Raw genomic sequence first — 18616 nt, forward strand, 5'->3', positions numbered from 1 at the left:
CAAGCACCGGTCGGTGATGTCACAAGGGGGCGGGGGCACCAGGTGGATGGCCCCGCCCCTTACCTATTTAAGAACTGTCAAACGGTGGAGCAGGCATTCGGCGGTCAGCCTTCCTTGTGGGTGGATCATTTTTTTTTCTTTTTTTGGGTCCAGGGGTGGCGGCTGATGTTGTGATTGATGATAGATCTACACCGGGGACATTTTTTAAACATTTTTCTAATAAAGGAATTGTCAAAAACTGTGTTTGTGTTTTCTTTTCTTATTGACACTTTTTTTGGTGAATGAGTAGGGGGGTACAATGTCCCCCTCCTCCTCCACATAGGGGGGCAGGAACTGGGCCCCCCTTGTTAAAAGGAGCTTCCAGATTCTGATAAGCCCCCAGCCTGCAGACCCCCACAACCACCGGCCAGGGTTGTGGGCAAGAGGCCCTTGTCCCTATCAACATGAGGACAAGGTGCTTTGGGGTGGGGGGGCAGAGCCAAGCACCCCCCATGTTGAGGGCATGTGGCCTGGCATGGTTCAGGAAGGGTGGGCTGCTTGCTCGTCCCTCCCTTTCCTGACCCGCCAGGCTGCATGCTCAGATAAGGGTCTGGTATGGATTTTAGGGGGTATGCTGTTTTTAAATTTTTGGCATGGCCCATGCCATTTTTTTTATTTTTGTATTGCTGGCAATGGTATTGTATTGCCGGCAATTTAAATGTAATTTTTTTTTAGAAATGTCAGTTTTGCTGCAGCAGGTTCTATACAGGGTACAGTTGCGCCACTTTACAGGCAGACTAGGGGGACCCCCCATGCACTATATTTAAAGGAATCTTTCATTTTTATTCCACTTTAAGCATATTTAAAATCACTGCTCCTGTAAATGTACATGTCACCCAGGGCAGTACCTGGCCCCCCATACCCTTTTTTATGGCATATTGATTTTTCAAATTCAGGTCCTAAAGACTTCAATGGGATTCAGGTCCAAACTTTTGTGATGTTCGAGAGTTCTGGTGCGAACCGAACTGGAGTGTGTTTGGCCCATCTCTAGTTATCTTCATAAAAAAAGTTTTCACAAGTAATGCCCCGTACACACAAGCAGAAATTCCGCCAGCAAAAGTCCGATCAGAGCTTTTAGTCTGAAAATGCGACCGTGTGTATGCTCCATCGGACTTTGCTGGCGGAATTCCAGCCAGCAAAAGATTGCTAGCATGTTCTCAATTTTTCGGGCGGAAAAAGTTCTGATCTAAAATTCCGATCGTCTGTACCAATTCCGACGTGCAAAATTCCTACGCATGCTCGGAAACAATTCGACGCATGCTCAGAAGCATTGAACTTCATTTTCTCTGCTCGTCGTAGTGTTGTACGTCACCGCATTCTTGACGGTCGAAAGTTCAGCGAACTTTTGTGTGACCATGTGTATGCAAGCCAAGCTTGAGCGGAATTCCGTGGAAAAAACCATCCAAGATTTTTTCCGACGGAAATTCCACTCGTGTGTACGCGGCATAAGGGCTGGTTCACAGTGATCCGACATGTGCTCTGACTTCCAGAGCAGAAGTCACATGACATGTCAAAATCAATGGTTTCCTATGAGAGCCATCTTAACTGGTCTGACTTGTGTCAGTCTAACTTTGAAAATGTTTCCTGCACTACTTTGGTTAGACTTGGGCACAATTTCTGCCCACTGATCTGAATGGAAGTCGGGGTCATCATCCTAACTGATCTGACTTGTGGCGCTGAGGATCTTGAGAAGAAACCCCACACCAAAGATGAAAAAAAAAAACGGTGTGGGGTCCCCCCAGATCCATACCAGGCCCTTTGAGTCTGGTATGGATCTTGAGAGGGAGACCCATGCCAAATTTTTTTTTTTAAACGGTATGGAGCCCCTCAAAATCCATACCAGACCCTTATCCAAATACGCAGCCCAGCAGGTCAGGAAAGGGGGAGCGAGCAAGTGCCCCCCTCTCCTGGACCATACCAAGCCACATGCCCTCAACATGGGGGGGTGTTGTTGTCTTCTACCCCCCTGTCTTCTTCCTCCGGTCTTCTCCTCCCCCTTGCTGTCTTCTTCCTTCAGTCTCCCCCCGATGTCTTCTTCCTCTGGTCTTCCCCCCCGCTGTCTTCTCCCTCCAGTGATATCTTCTCCCAACGTCGATTTCTTCTTCTTCTCGTTTTTCTTCTTCCTCTTCCTCCGCCGCCAACCCACCCAAAATAAAAAAAAATATGCTGCTCCAAAGCTGGCTCCCACGGTTATGTCAGCAACGTTGTCTGCCAGTTCTTTGATAGCTATGGGGCATGGCCATTGGAAACCACGCCCCCTTGTGACGTTACCGCCTGAGGCATTATGGGGCAGTGACATCACATGGGGTTTCTGTGTGATGTCACCAGATGGCCACAACCCATAGCTATAAAGCAATCAGCAGACACCGTTGCCGACATAACTGCGGGAGCCAGCATCTGAGTAGCATTGCTTTTTTTTTTATATTGAGCAGGTTGACTTTAAACACAGATAAAAGACCCTTTTTTCCTATCTTTTACTATTGGTATCCTGGATTACTGGATGAAGATCGGACTGTATTTTTATACAGAAATTCCTGCTACATTTCAATCCCTCCAGCATTTAGTTTAAATGTGCTGTGGTGTTCTGAAAGTTCATAAGGCGTTGTAAACTGATGAGTGTACTAATGCTGATAACAAAGCAGCATACATTGGTGCTAAAAAAAAATAGCCATATAAGCATTTGTACATCGCTGAAATTTTGCAAGTGAAAGAGTTCATGTATCCCCAAAAAATTGTGTCAGAAAAAAAAAGTTGGCAAAATAGTTTAAAGACCACACAGTATTAGAATACATTCATTGACAGATTACTGTACATGGCTATAACATATAAAAATAACATTCTTTACATAAAAAACAACCCTATTTAACAATGCATTTTGTATTTTCAGTGAATGACAAAGCAAGTTTTGCTACAGAAGTACAAACAGCACATGTACTCTTTGTTACATGTGTACAATATAGTGTACAGTACTTTTGATAAAGTAGGTAAAGGTTAAAATTTAAGTTTATCATTGCTGTCTATGTTCCTTTCACCTTCATATCCTGTAATGGAGATACAACAGGAAGTGAGAGGGAATCCCCCACTTAGACAGTTGTCACTGAAACAGGTGTCTGCATTTTAAGGTTTGACCTCATTGGCTTTCCCATTGACAATGGTCACTGGGACAAACAGAGGGTGAATCCACTCAGCCAGAATACAGACAGCAATAAAAACCTGAAAGCGGTTCTAATCCACTAATACACTGTCCAAAACAATAAAAAGAAAAAAACGTTGGTTATATATACATGTGATAGGACGTTATAAGCACAGAAATATGACCACATAACAGCTGCTCAGTGGCTATTTTCAAAAATAAAAATACACCAAGTCCTAAGACATGGTTATTTAGAAATGCTGATAAATCTTTACTTTCTCTACATACAATAAATCTAAAACACTTTAGCTGTACCTGGCATTGTGTCCTTTCTAGATGTGTGCTCCCCTTTGTATGTGGCATTTGACCCAGTTGTTTCAAAGTCTGCTTTCTTTTCTTTCAGATTGATCATTTCCCGGGGGGATGCAGGTGCGCTTGCTTTAAAAATATGAAATATAAAAAATAAAACAAGTGAGATATTGTTATCTGGTGTAAGTTTGTTTCACACAACGTAAAGTCACCACACTAGAGTCTTTAAACCAGTTATTGAAGAACAAAGGGGGTTCATACACGTGTTTGAGCACTTTGAAGATATGGGTTGGCCTTCACTACAATCCATAATACTGTCACATTTGTGTATTCTTTACAGTTTCCATTCTTCCCTATGGTGAGCACAAGCTGTAATGCACAGGGACTGCAAGTCACAGAACAGCATATCCCAGCAATGTGTTCCTGCTAAGATACTTCACTGGTGACCCAAATTGCAATTTCACTACAGACTCCATTCACCAGTTATCAACCAATATTTCACAGTTTCCATGCTTTTTTTTCTTTTTCAAATAGAATTATAGATTTTTGTCAACAAAAAAGCGCTTGGAGTACAAAGAATATATCCAATTAGACAACCTGTTGTAAAGTTGTAATATGGCATAGTGAGGAAGAAGAAGACAACAATTATCAGAACTATCAAGTAGTGAGTATCCTGACCCAGCAATGGAAACAGAAGTCTGTAGACAATATCATGCCATATTTAAGTAGATAATAATGTTATGTGGGATGGGCAGTTTGGGTGTATTTGCAACCTCACATGGATTTGAGATAGCAGTAGTCTGATTAAATCAGGCTTCAAGTGATAGCACAAGAGTAATAGGAACAGGGATAGGGAAGGGAGGGGAGGGAAAGAGGGGCAGAGTGGGTTCCCAGGGGTCTTCCTGAAATTGGAAACCAGGAAGCAAAGTCAAGTTAGGGTCATTAAGAGAGCCATCAAGGGAGCAATATAGAGGCATCAAAATGAGGAGGGAGATAGTGGTCCACCCATGACTGCTTGACAGCAAGGGAAAAAAGAAAGGGGGAGAGAGGGCATCCCCACCTGGTTCCTAAGTCGAGATGATGTGCTGCCTGGATTGACTCTAATGAGGTCAGTGGAGAGCGGACTTCAGACCACTCTACGCTGAAGACGGGTCACAGGAGTGCAAAACGAATTCCACTCCTGTGACCCATAGGAGAAGCCCAGCCTAAAAAGCTCAGGCTGGACTTCTCCTTTAACTTCCACATACAGAAAAGACCTGTAAAAATGTGGAATAGACTCCCTCAAGAACTATTTCTGGATAGCTCAGTAGATTGATTTAAAAAGAAAACTGATGCATTTCTTTCTGGGTGGAGCAAATAGGATCATGCTTTATTGTTTTGTTTTTTTTCACCTTCCTTTGGATCAACTGTGGGACTGTGGACTGTGTATATAAAGGTTTTCTATTTGTTTTGGGTTTTTTTTGTTTTTTTTATTGGTGAAACTAGATGGACTTTTTTCAACCTAACTATGCAACTAAGCATGTCCTGTCAAGTCAGGTACTATACCCTCTGGGTGTACTGACACTGGGCACAGCTGATCGGAACTGTGCCTGAATATGACTGTCCCCACTCCTCCATTGGTGTGCACTCCCAGGGCACAATTCAGAGGGCTCCTCTAACAAATTTTGCCCCCCTCGTATGAAAAAAATGACTAGTGTGAGTAAAAACAGTAGACAGTTTTTGTCAAGTTCTTTATTAAATAACATTTTAAAAAATGTCCCCCAATGTAGATTCATCGTCATTTGCGATGAGTTCCGCCCACCGCTTGCACAAAAACAAAAAAACGACGTTCCCAATACTTAGTTTCAACCAACTGATACACCACTTCCTCCCAACCCTTAAGTAAATGAGGAGGCCGGGTCAATGATGTCACAAGCGGGTGGAGACATCAAGTCAAGTCATCAACAGGGGTCAATTATATCACCTATCAGTGGCTATCTGTGCAGCCTATTAGTGCCCATAAGTGCAGCCTATCAGTGCCTATCAGTGCAGCCTCATCAGCGTACATCAATGAAGGAGAAAAATTACCTGTTTGCTAAATTTTATAACAAACTATGAAAAATTTTTTTTTTCAAAATTTTTGGTCTTTTTTTGTTCGTTTAGCAAAAAAAAAACCCAAAACCCAGTAGTGATTAAATACCACCAAAAGAAAGCTATATTTGTGTGAAAAAAATGATAAAAATGTCATATGGGTACAGTGTAGCATGACCGCACAATTGTCATTCAAAGAGTGACAATGCTGAAAGTTGAAAACTGGCCTGGGTAGGAAGGTAGAAAGTAAGCAAGTGGTAAATAGGTTTATGCGGTATTTACCGAACATTTCTTATTTTTGTGGTAAATACCGCATAGACCTATAGTGAACTAAAATTTTCAATATCGCATGCAATATCTGGATACATGATCCAAATATTGCATGTGATCTTCTTTATTGAGCCCAGAATGTTTAAAAATGCTTGTTTTTGTGTACAGTTATGAAAAAGATGCTTGTTTTAACAGACCAATGTATAACATAGCTAGTATTATGCCCAAAATTACCTGATCTATTGTTAGGTGACATGCGAACTGGAGAAATGGATGGTGTCCTAGAGGAAGAATAAGGTCTTTGCCGGTCTCTTTCAATGGTTGATGATGATGCTACAAATTGGTACTGGGACCATCCATCCTAAAAAATTAAAATAACATTTTAAAAAATAGACTCCACAGAGCAAAGTTGTGTGTGTGTGTGTGTATATATATATATATATATATATATATATATATATATATATATATATATATATACACATATATATACACTATTCCAGATATTATAGTCCTGAACAGGTTAAAGTGGTTGTGAACCCTTACATTTACCCAGTGAAGCGACTGGCCTCAGATGATACACAGAGATAAAACATATTCTCCTGCATACGCTGTTCCGATTTATCTGTAGTCCCCTCTTCCCTACATCTGTTGAAAGTCCAGAATTTCTATACTATGTCTAAACTTTCAGAAAGCAGGGGGCAGAGAGCTGAGAGCTGACTGGAGGGAAGGGATACAACCCCCTTCACACAGCACACAGGAACAGCTGAGGCTGTCAATTACAGGCTGTGTGCTGGAGCTCCCTCCCCTGTCACCTTTTTCTCTTTGTGTCAGGAAAACTTATCAGAACTGACTCGTGCAGATAGCAGAGCAATGAGGTAGCAGACAGAAATGACACTTAGGCCTCTTTCACACGAGGGATCCGTATGTCCGTTTTTCATCCTTCCGTTTTCGGATGAAAAACGGACATACTATGGAGCGTCGGATGTCAGCGGTGACATGTCCGCTGACATCCAACCCGCTCCGATCCGAAAAGTGTAACGGAGGAAAACCCTACTTTTCCATCCGTTTTCGGATCGGATCGGGTGACGACGGACACTACGGTCCGTCATCACCCGATCCCCCATAGGGGAGAGCGGCGCTCTGACAGGTCCGTAGCTGCACAGTGTGCAGCGATGGACCTGTCATCTTTCTGCTCAGCGGGGATCGGCGGAGCGATCCCCGCTGAGCAAGCGGGTGTTCACGGGGTGGATCATCACTGATCCGCCCCGTGTGAAAGAGCCCTAAGTGCTCTGAATTGAGACAAGTGTACACTATAGAGGGATATACTTTGTTCATATTTCATGTCTGAGGTTTACATGATATCTTGGTCAATTGCACAATATCCACAGTGAAAAGGAAAGGTAAAGAGAACTTTGGTACAGGAGCAAGGATCAGACTTACAGGAAGAATACCAGACTGCCTAACAATATTATGATTTTAGCCGTAACACTCTTAAAATCTATATTTTCCTATGGAATAATTTTCTTTTGAAACACATATTTATGAAAGCAGTATTTAACCCAAAAGCAAGCATTAATTATATTACTTACCAATTCATAGATGTGATGGCTGCATTTGTTTTCTTTTTTAGGCTTTCTTTCTTTTTTTTACATGGGGATCCTGCCAGTAGGTCTTAAGTTTTTAAAAGAACAAGCTGTCCTGCAGATGTATCAGTTGCAGGGTTGAGACAAGCCATTTACTACTGACAGGGGTGCTTACAAATATTGACTTTTATTTATGTAAAATCTTTATCCCAAAAAAGAAAAACTGCTTATGAAGTTTCAGCTGGAGTTCAGCTTAAAATGTTTTTAGTGTACATAAATCTGCTAGTACATCTAACAGTCCCTACACCTAGATTAACAATGCTACTATCCAAAGGTTCCCCTGGACTCCTTTATCCAGAGTGGAAGCGCTTTAATAATGGAGGTGTGCTACTGACAAGATCACCAGGTAAAAACAGAGGGAAAAAGGCCTAAAAAAAAGAAAACAAATGTAGCCTCTTCATCTAATAAATTGCATTATGCCCCGATGGCATCAACTGACAAAACGCATAGGGAGGAGTCCATGTCTGTGAAGTCTCCACGCACGCCAAAGCTGTTTACAAGCAGACTGGTTCCCGGGAACTTTTGATTGCTACATGCTGGATTTTATCTGGAATATTGTGAGTTTTTAGTATCACTACTTTCTAATAAATTGTTTTACACTATGTTGGCGGTTTTTCTCTCTTTCCCATGGGCTCTAAGACAGAGAGATCCTTACCATCAGCCATGACACTATCCCCTTCAGTATAACAGAGGGAGCCAATTAGATATTCTGGGCTTACAAACTATGCCTTTCTAGACTCTTAGTCTAGGTTTCCGGTAAGGAGGCATTCTATATGATTTATGGTGGAGGTACACCTGTATGATCAGCACTTACATTTACCTGTTCAGCTAAATTGGACACTTACTAGGAGATTTCTATTTCAATCACTGTTTCTATCAACTATGGAGAATAGCATGAACTGTTTCACTTTATGGACATTTCCTCATTTATTTTGAATGTTAAGCGTGGCAACTTTTGTTATTCATTCTGTTATATCACAAGTGGTCCTATTGTGTTGTTGCCAGCAGCTAATACTTATTTTTATTTTTTCTACCTGCGCAATCATTTTTCCCATTTTACATTATCAATACTGACTTCATGCCTTTTGTCAAGTCAGTCAATGGTGCAGCAATGGTAGGACAAACCTCCGATAGTAGCCAACTATGCCCAAAAATGCTCTGACCTGTTAGGGGTCAAGGGTCAATTCTGTATGGCCTCTACTTTGATAATTTCGGGTTTTACTAGACCCCTATCCACAATGTACCCTAGGTACTTGGCTTCCTCCATCCCAACTGCACACTTCTCGGGGTTGATCTTTAATCCTGCCTTCTTCAAATAGTCTAAAGTGGTGATATACCGGACAGGACCCAACCTCTCAAACTCATCTACACGGGGCATCGGATAGGCATCACATTTGGAAATTTCATTAATATTCAGGCTGTGATTCTTTAATGCTCAAGCATTCTCTGCACCTCCTCAGACACTGCCTTTCTACGTACTTCTGGAATATGATAGGGCTTTAATTGGACCTTTACATTAGGTTCTGTTATAATGTCATACTCAATGACATTGGTGAGACCAGGCAATCCTGAGAACATCCTTTTGTTTCTCTGTAAAAACACTTTTATTTGCTATGTTTGAGGCTTAGACAAGGTAAAAGCAATCTGCACTCCTCAACTCCTGTAGGGTCCCCTAAATTGACATCTACCGCAGCGGATACCTGTTCTCTGTCTCTCCAGGGTTTTAACAGATTTACATGATGCATTTGGTAGAGTTTTCGTTTTCTAGGCTGATGTACATTGTAGTTCACCTCACCCACTTTTTTCCGCAACCTCAAACGGTCCCTGCCACTTGGCTATGGATTGAAAAAGGGGCATTCCGGTCTGCCCTGAAACATGTAGCCACACCCCCTCCACATCCTGTCATTATCACACAGCTGAAAGAGGTGCTGTTTGGGGCCGCAACCATCTTGCTACTTCTGGAATCTGCTGTTGCTTATATTCCGGCCTGAAGCCTGACAGCTGTACTTCCATCAAGAACTCTGCTTCAGCTAGCCACCTGCCTCCACTGCTCTGCAGCCTCACGGTGATCCTATAGAGGTCTATATGGGTTTATGACAAGCCTTGATCCACTTTAACTTATGAGTACATTTTTATTGTCTTTTATTCTTTTTATTAAATCGCTACGCCTAGATGGAGTTGTTTGTTGTGTTTGTTTTTTATATGTGCAGTAGGATCTCAAGACCTAATCTTAGAAGAGCTGCACCACTTCACCTGGTGTTCCCTACAACTCTCCTGGCCCTCTTATGTGTCCCGTTAAATGATGGTTTGGTTATAGTCAGCACAATAGCTTATCCTTTTTCTCCAATTATCAAAAACAAGAAAAGGGTAAATTGGATGTTTTCATAATGCTAACAGAACTTATAAAGGCTGTGAATGCATTACTGCCTAACAAAGCTTCAGGCACTGAAGGCCTACTGGCCGAGTTGAATAAAAAGCAAAACAAAACCATTTTAACTGTATTGATAGATGCCCTATAGCACCTGTCAAACACAAGGCCTGTGGGATGAATCCGGCCCACCAAGCTATTTCATGTGTCTCTCACACCTCTCCTGCTGTGGCACCACCCTCGTTTCTGCCCCCACCTTGTCACAGCAGTCTGCAGCAGAAAAGGAGGACAGAACTTCTCTGCCAGATCCTACGCTTCTCTGTGCAGCCGCAGCACCTCTTTGTCTCCACTGCTCCTGAGCTAAGCATTCAAAGCATTCAGCAGACTCTGGTCATCCTCCAGGCCCTGCACTTTCTGCTTCCCAGCTCTGCCCTCAGCTTCTTCCTGACAGGAGTACAAGGTAAGGGGAGTGCACTGTGATATAAAGTGGGGTGGGGGACACTCGACTTCTGATGGTGGGGGGATTCTTCACATATGATGATCTGCTCATAATTTTATGAGAATAATACAGTTCTATGTCAGTTGAAAAAGAGGGTTGCACACCGCTGGTATCATCCACAAGAAAATTTATTGGTGACTGCTCAGACAGAACACGGCAGTACCATGTTCTGTCTGAGTATTCTCCAATAAAGCTTCTTGTGGATAATATCAGCAGTTTGTGACCTTCCTTTTCAGACTTGCATCATCTGCTACAGTAGTGTGAGCTCCATGCTGGTCTGCACCTGCCCTTCATGGTTTAAGTCTTTACGTTTAATATACAGTGGGGACGGAAAGCATTCAGACCCCCTTACATTTTTCACTCTTTGTTATATTGCATCCATTTGCTAAAATCATTTAAGTTCATTTTTTTTCTCATTAATGTACACACAGCACCCCATATTGACAGAAAAACACAGCATTGTTGACATTTTTGCAGATTTATTTTAAAAGAAAAACTGAAATATCACATGGTCCTAAGTATTCAGACCCTTTGCTCAGTATTTAGTAGAAGCACCCTTTTGATCTAATACAGCCATGAGTCTTTTTGGGAAAGATGCAACAATTTTTTCACACCTGGATTTGAGGATCCTCTGCCATTCCTCCTTGCAGATCCTCTTCAGTTCTGTCAGGTTGGATGGTAAACATTGGTAGACGGCCATTTTTAGGTCTCTCCAGAGATGCTCAATTGGGTTTAAGTCAGGGCTCTGGCTGGGCCTTTCAAGAAAAGTCACAGAGTTGTTGTGAAGCCACTCCTTCGTTATTTTAGCTGTGTGCTTAGGGTCATTGTCTTGTTGGAAGGTAAACCTTCGGCCCAGTCTGAGGTCCTGAGCACTCTGGAGAAGGTTTTCGTCCAGAACATCCCTGTACTTGGCCGCATTCATCTTTCCCTCGATTGCAACCAGTCGTCCTGTCCCTGCAGCTGAAAAACACCCCCACAGCATGATGCTGCCACCACCATGCTTCACTGTTGGGACAGTATTGGACAGGTGATGAGCAGTGCCTGGTTTTCTCCACACACACCGCTTAGAATTAAGGCCAAAAAGTTCTATCTTGGTCTCATCAGACCAGAGAATCTTATTTCTCACCATCTTGGAGTCCTTCAGGTGTTTTTTTTAGCAAACTCCATGCAGGCTTTCATGTGTCTTGCACTGAGGAGAGGCTTCCGTCGGGCCACTCTGCCATAAAGCCCAGACAGGTGGAGGGCTCCAGTGATGGTTGACTTTCTACAACTTTCTCCCATCTCCCGACTGCATCTCTGGAGCTCAGCCACAGTGATCTTTGGGTTCTTCTTTACCTCTTTCACCAAGGCTCTTCTCCTCCGATAGCTCAGTTTGGCCGGACAGCCAGCTCTAGGAAGGGTTCTGGCCATCCCAAACGTCTTCCATTTAAGGATTATGGAGGCCACTGTGCTCTTAGGAACCTTTAGTGCAGCAGAATTTTTTTTGTAACCTTGGCCAGATCTGTGCCTTGCCACAATTCTGTCTCTGAGCTCTTCAAGCAGTTCCTTTGACCTCATGATTCTCATTTGCTCTGACATGCACTGTGAGCTGTAAGGTCTTATATAGACAGGTGTGTGGCTTTCCTAATCAAGTCCAATAAGTATAATCAAACATAGCTGGACTCAAATGAAGGGTAGAACAATCTCAAGTATGATCAGGAGAAATGGACAGCACCTGAGTTAAATATATGAGTGTCGCAGCAAAGGGTCTGAATACTTAGCACCATGTGATATTTCAGTTTTTCTTTTTTAATAAATCTGCAAAAATGTCAACAATTCTGTGTTTTTCTGTCAACATGGGGTGCTGTGTGTACATTAATGAGGAAAAAAAATGAACTTAAATGATTTTAGCAAATGGCTGCAATATAACAAAGAGTGAAAAATTTAAGGGGGTCTGAATATTTCCTGTCCCCACTGTAATACATTTATATAGTCCTACAGATACAACTGATCCTTTTGAGGGCAATCATAAGGTCTCATGCACACTGGACGTTATATTAACATTATAAAAATGTCAGTAGCTTTGCAGTTAGTTTTTCAACGGTTTTACAAAAGCGTTTTTTAGCGGGTCTTTTTCTCTTTAATGGATCAAAAACTAAAAAAATGCTGGTGAGCCGCGCTTTTAGGCGTTTTTTGAGATTGGAGCATTTTTACAGGTGAAAAACGCCTCTCAGAAGCCACTAGTTTTGGGGTTTTTTTTCCAGCCAAAGAACGCCCCAGCCAAGAACAGTTGATAACAGCCTATGTGTGCATGGACACATAGGATAACATGCTGGAGAGTTTATTGACTGTAGAAAAAACATCTGAAGCCAAAAACAGCAGCTGTAAAAACGTCCAGTGTGCATGAGGCCTAATGCTGATGCGGCCCACAATGAAATTGTTTGACACCCCTGCCTTAGAGGATGTTTTGATTCTTGCCAACTCTCCCCATCTATGTATGCAGCTCTCTCCATCTATGTATGCAGCTAATATTATAGTAAGGCCTAACCCAGGCAAGGATTCAACTTTACCTGACTCTTATAGACCAATATCGTTATTGAATATAGATACTAAAAAGGTCCTTTTTAACTGCCTCACAACATACATACACAAGCTAGTCCATATGGATCAGTCAGGCTTCATCATGGGTGGATTCGCCCAATATATATTAACAGAGTCTTTCTTAGCATTCAACACTCCCTTGATATAGTGGGCAGTTGAGCTATTTTGTTGTTGGACAAAGCTAAGGCCTTCAACAGTGTTAAGTGACCTTACCTGTGGGAAATCCTTCCACTTTTTGTCATAGGGCCCTGTCGGAATAACTGAATGGTAATGGAAAAGCTTAGCTCCCAAGTATACCCAACCAGGGTACCCAACGGGGAGCCCCTTATCGCACCTTTCATTAGCACTGGAACCACTAGCAATTTTAATTACTAAATCTCTTAGGGTGGTTGATTTTAGATTGCAATGAAGAACAAAATATAGTTCTATACGCTGGCGACACCTTACTAATTCTAAGAGAAACTACCTCCCTCTCAAACCTTATAGCCATAATTTGCAAATCTGGCTTTTTTCTGGTTTAAAATTAACTCCTGCTGCTGTCAATCACAGCCAGTGAGGGAGCGGAGGTAGGGCCAAGCCCCATTCTGTGTGTCTTTTGGATACACAGAAAGCACTCATGAGTGCCCCCATCGCAAGCAGCTTGCAATAGGGGCCAGGAGTGCCAGCGGAGGGCCGAGAAGAGAGGATCAGGGCTGCTCTGTACAAAACCATTGCGCAGAGCAGGTAAGTATAACATATGTACTTTTTTTTTTTGGCTGTTTGGCTTCACAGTTTTCCTTACTACAAATGGCGGCAGCAGGAAAACCGGCTGTGAAGCCAAACTGCCCTTTCTAACTGGCCTGGTGGTGGAGGAAGGAGCAGGGGGCCCGAAATTCCTGCGTCACGGCGCAGTCTCCTAGAAGTGGGGATGGGTACTGGTCAAAAACAGGTACCCGTTCCCCCCTCTCCCCTTAAAAGGTGCCAAATGAGGCACTGGAGGGGGGCAGGAAGCAGATCAGCAGAGCTTCCACTTTTGGGTGGAACTGTGCTTTAAGCGAACACATTCATCACTCAAACTTTTAGCATTTGTAAATCTGTAAATAGGTCACCATCATGCTAATTTGTGCCCCTACCAATGTGACTTGACCAGTCTTTATGTTTCACTAAGAATTTACACAATTTACTTTCCTCACATGTGTCAAAATTTACCATCAAAAGGAAAAAAAAGTTCCCTTTTCAGACATCCAGTCATGAGCATGAAAAATGGTAAAACAGGAACCTCCCCTGGCATGACTGAAGTGAACTTTATCTTATTTTTCACAATTTTAAATCAAGTCTAGTATTCATTTTGTCTCTCTTCTCTTGAATCCAATCTTAAAAACACGCTCATTATTTGTTAATTACCTTTTCTCTTTCTTTCAATAGTTTTGTTAAATAAAAAATGACATGTTATCTCCATTTAGACCAGTGAATTGCTATTCACGTAATTTCATTACTATTTTTTTTTTCGCCACTAGAGAAATCCGTGCTGAGTTTGACAGCTCCTCCTTATGCATTCAAGCATCAAGTACTGTACCAATCAGCACTCTATTAAGCTGCCCAGGAGTACTAATCTGAAGAATATTGACCTTAACTGACAATCCTATCCTTCTCTCAGAAGTTTCAAGTAGTTATTACCAGTTGAAAACATTAAACACTATTGGGCAATCATTAAGGGGAAAAAATTAATGTATATTTTACTAGAGACATTATTGTGTTTTGATACCAACTCTGTGCTTATTAGAAATGTTTTGTTAAAATGTTAACAGCAGCCGTCTATTTAACTGTTACAAAAATATTGTCATGGGCACCATAGGATTGATTTGCTAAAGGCAAATAGACTGTTGACATTACAATGGAATTTTCATTTTGCAAGTGAGTTTTCCTTTAGATTACTAAATGTGGTGAAAATTCAATAACAACAAAATATCCAGTCATTTGCAAAATAAAAAACAGTATCAACTCATTCACCAAGCTAGGGAAAATTTTCTCTGCAAAGTGAAAAAGTAAAGTTTTTTAATAAAGTGTTCACCCAGTGGGGTAAAGTCTCACTCTCCCTGTTCATTTGCAGTGTATTGATGCAGAAAGCAGCACTGATATCATTAAGTCAGCACCGATCTCTGCATTAATAGAAGACTGCTCACCTCCGGTGGCAGTTTAAAGAGGGAAGCATAAAAAAAAAAACAAAAAAAAAATACATACTGGCAGGGGTGCCTCCAGAGGGAGTAAAAGAGGGTGATTGGTTCCTTTATGTTTTTTTTTTTTTTTTAAATATCAAAAACAAATTACAACTTTTTATAAGTGTCCCATAAAAAAAATAAAAAAAAAAATGTCTATTTAATCTCCTGATATAAACAGCGGCACCTTATTTGAGACTTTATAAAATTATATTCAGAAATTTCTTAACACCTCTATGTAGGATATCCTATCTATGTGTGTGTGTATGTGTATATATATATATATATATATATATATATATATATATATATATATATATATAATACTCACTGGCCACTTTATTAGGTACACTTTTTCAATTGCTTGGTAACACAAATGCCAATCACATGGCAGCAACTCAATGCATTTAGGCATCGGGATGTAATGAAGACGACTTGCTGCAGACTCGAGCATCAGAATAGGGAAGAAAGGTGATTTAGGTGACTTTGAACGTGGCATGGTTGTTGGTGCCAGGCGGGCTGGTCTGAGTATTTCAAAAACTGCTGATCTACGGGGATTTTCACACACAGCCAGCTCTAGGGCTTTTAGAGAATGGTCCAAAAAAGGGAAAATATCCAGTGAGCGGAAGTTGTATGGGTGAAAATGCCTTGTTGATGTCAGAGGTCAAAAGAGAATGGGCAGATGATAGAAAGGCAACAGTAACTCATATAACCACTCGTTACAACCAGATATGCAGAATACCATCTCTGAACGCACAACACAGTGAACCTTGAAGCAGATGGGCTACAGCAGCAGAAGACCAGACCAAGTGCTAAGGACAGGAAACCGAGGCTACAATTTGCACAGGCTCACCAAAATTGGAAATGTTGCCTGGTCTGATGAGTCTTGATTACAGCTGTGAAATTCAGATGGTAGGGTCGGAATTTGACGTAAAAAACATGAAATTATGAATCTACCCTGCCTCAAGGGCCAAGGTGGTCTTGCAAAAAATTAGCATAGCAAAGAGTCAGCAGCTATCCTTTTGTTATGTAGAATATCGTTAGTTTGATCAGACCCTAACCTGGTCAATATCTCATCCCTAATACTGTGTGTCTGCATATAATATATATATTTATATATATATATATATATATATATATATATATATATATATATATATATATATATATATATATATCTAATAGATCTAATATCCTACATTTTAGATCTCTCCTATGTCCCGGACCTGTGCATATACAGTATCACACAATAGTCAGTATACCCCTCACATTTTTGTAAATATTTTATTATATCTTTTCATGTGACAACACTGAAGAAATGACACTTTGCTACAATGTAAAGTAGTGAGTGTACAGCTTATATAACAGTGTAAATTTGCTGCCCCCTCAAATTAACTCAACACAGCCATTAATGTCTAAACCGCTGCCAACAAAAGTGAGTACACCCCTAAGTGAAAATGTCCAAATTGGGCCCAATTAACCATTTTCCCTCCCCGGTGTCATGTGACTCGTGTGACAAGGTCTGAGGTGTGAATGGGAAGCAGGTGTGTTAAATTTGGTGTTATCGCTCTCACTCTCCCATACTGGTCACTGGAAGTTCAACATGGCACCTCATGGCAAAGAACTCTCTGAGGATCTGAAAAAAATAATTGTCGCTCTACATAAAGATGGCCTAGGCTATAAGAAGATTGCCAAAACCCTAAAACTGAGCTGTAGCACGCACAGTGGCCAAGATCATACAGCGGTTTAACAGGACAGGTTCCACTCATTACAGGCCTCGCCATGGTCGACCAAAGAAGTTTGAGTGCATGTCGTGCTCAGCGTCATATCCAGAGGTTGTCTTTGGGAAATAGACGTATGAGTGCTGCCAGCATTGCTGCAGAGATTGAAGGGGTGGGTGGGTCAGCCTGTCAGTGCTCAGACCATACGCCGCACACTGCATCAAATTGGTCTGCATGGCTGTTGCCCCAGAAGGAAGTGTCTTCTAAAGGTCACATAGTTACATAGTAGGTGAGGTTGAAAAAAGACACAAGTCCATCAAGTCCAACCTATGTGTGTGATTATATGTCAGTATTACAATGTATACCCCTGTATGTTGCGGTCGTTCAGGCGCTTATCTAATAGTTTTTTAAAACTATCGATGCTCCCCACTGAGACCACCGCCTGTGGAAGAATTCCACATCCTTGCCTCTCTTACAGTAAAGAACCCTCTACGTAATTTAAGTTTAAACCTCTATTCTACTAATTTTAATAATTGGCCACGTGTTTTGTTAAACTCCTTTCCACAAAAAAAGTTCTATCACTATTGTGGGGTCACCAGTGAGGTATTTATAAATTTAAATCATATCCCCTCTCAAGCGTCTCTTGTCCAGAAAGGATAAGTTCAGTGCTCGCAACCTTTCCTTCATAACTAATATTCTCCTGACCCTTTATTAGCTTAGTTACCCTCTTTTGTACTCGCTCCATTTCCAGTACATCCTTCATGAGAACTGGTGCCCAGAACTGGACAGCATACTCTAGGTGCGGCCGGACCAGAGTCTTGTAGAGCGGGAGAATTATCGTTTATCTCTGGAGTTGATCCCCTTTTTAATGCATGCCAATATTCTGTTTGCTTTGTTAGCAGCAGCTTGGCATTGCATGCCATTGCTGAGCTTATCATCTACTAGGACCCCCAGGTCCTTTCCATCCTAGATTTCTCCAGAGGTTCTCTCCCCAAGATGATGCACAAGCAGTCTAAGGATATGGATTACTGGAACCATGTCCTGTGGTCTGATGAGACCAAGATAAATGCCAACATGTACTGTGACATACTGAAGCAGAGCATGATCCCCTCCCCTTCAGAGACTGGGCCGCAGGGCAGTATTCCAACATGATAACGACCCCAAACACTACTCCAAGACGACCACTGCCTTGCTAAAAAAGCTGAGGGTAAAGGTGATGGACTGGCTAAGCATGTCTCCAGACCTAAACCCTATTGAGCATCTGTGGAGCATCCTCAAATGGAAGGTAGAGGAGCGCAAGGTCTCTAACATCCACCAGCATAGTGATGTCATCATAGAGGATTGGAAGAGGACTCCAGTGACAACCTGTGAAGCTCTGGTGAACTCCATGCCCAAGAGGGTTAAGGCAGTGCTGGAAAATAATGGTGGCCACACAAAATATTGACACTTTGGGCACAATTTAGACATTTTTACTTTTTGTTGCCAGCAGTTTAGACATTAATGGCTGTGTGTTGAGTTATTTTACACTGTTATACAAGCTGTACACTCACTACTTTACATTTGTAGCAAAGTGTCATTTCTTCAGTGTTGTCACATGAAAAGATATAATAAAATATTTACAAAAATATGAGGGGTGTACTCACTTTTGTCAGATACTGTATATGCGCAGGAGGTGATCAAATAAGAAAACCGGACAACATAAGTAAAGCTGGCCGGATTTTCAAATGAACATTCGTACAAAAATTCTCATAAGTACATTCGATGACATGTTTGCTTTTAACATTCA

The 18616-nt window shown here is 41.6% G+C and overlaps 1 protein-coding gene across 8 annotated transcripts in view; it reads right to left on the reverse strand.

Annotated features, from left to right (window-relative positions):
• The window catches only part of CTNND2 (catenin delta 2), a 1213609-nt gene that overhangs the window by 33672 nt on the left and 1161321 nt on the right, over nt 1–18616 (reverse strand). For all 8 annotated transcript variants that reach the window (XM_073630701.1, XM_073630699.1, XM_073630697.1 and 5 more), the window contains 2 exons: nt 6056–6182; nt 3488–3610 (listed from right to left, as the gene is read on the reverse strand). In XM_073630701.1, coding sequence (XP_073486802.1) covers nt 3488–3610; nt 6056–6182 — 250 coding nt within the window. The remainder of the gene's footprint in view (nt 1–3487; nt 3611–6055; nt 6183–18616) is intronic.

Source organism: Aquarana catesbeiana, linkage group LG05, assembly GCF_042186555.1.
Source record: "Aquarana catesbeiana isolate 2022-GZ linkage group LG05, ASM4218655v1, whole genome shotgun sequence".
In the NCBI taxonomy this organism is placed as follows: domain Eukaryota; kingdom Metazoa; phylum Chordata; class Amphibia; order Anura; family Ranidae; genus Aquarana; species Aquarana catesbeiana.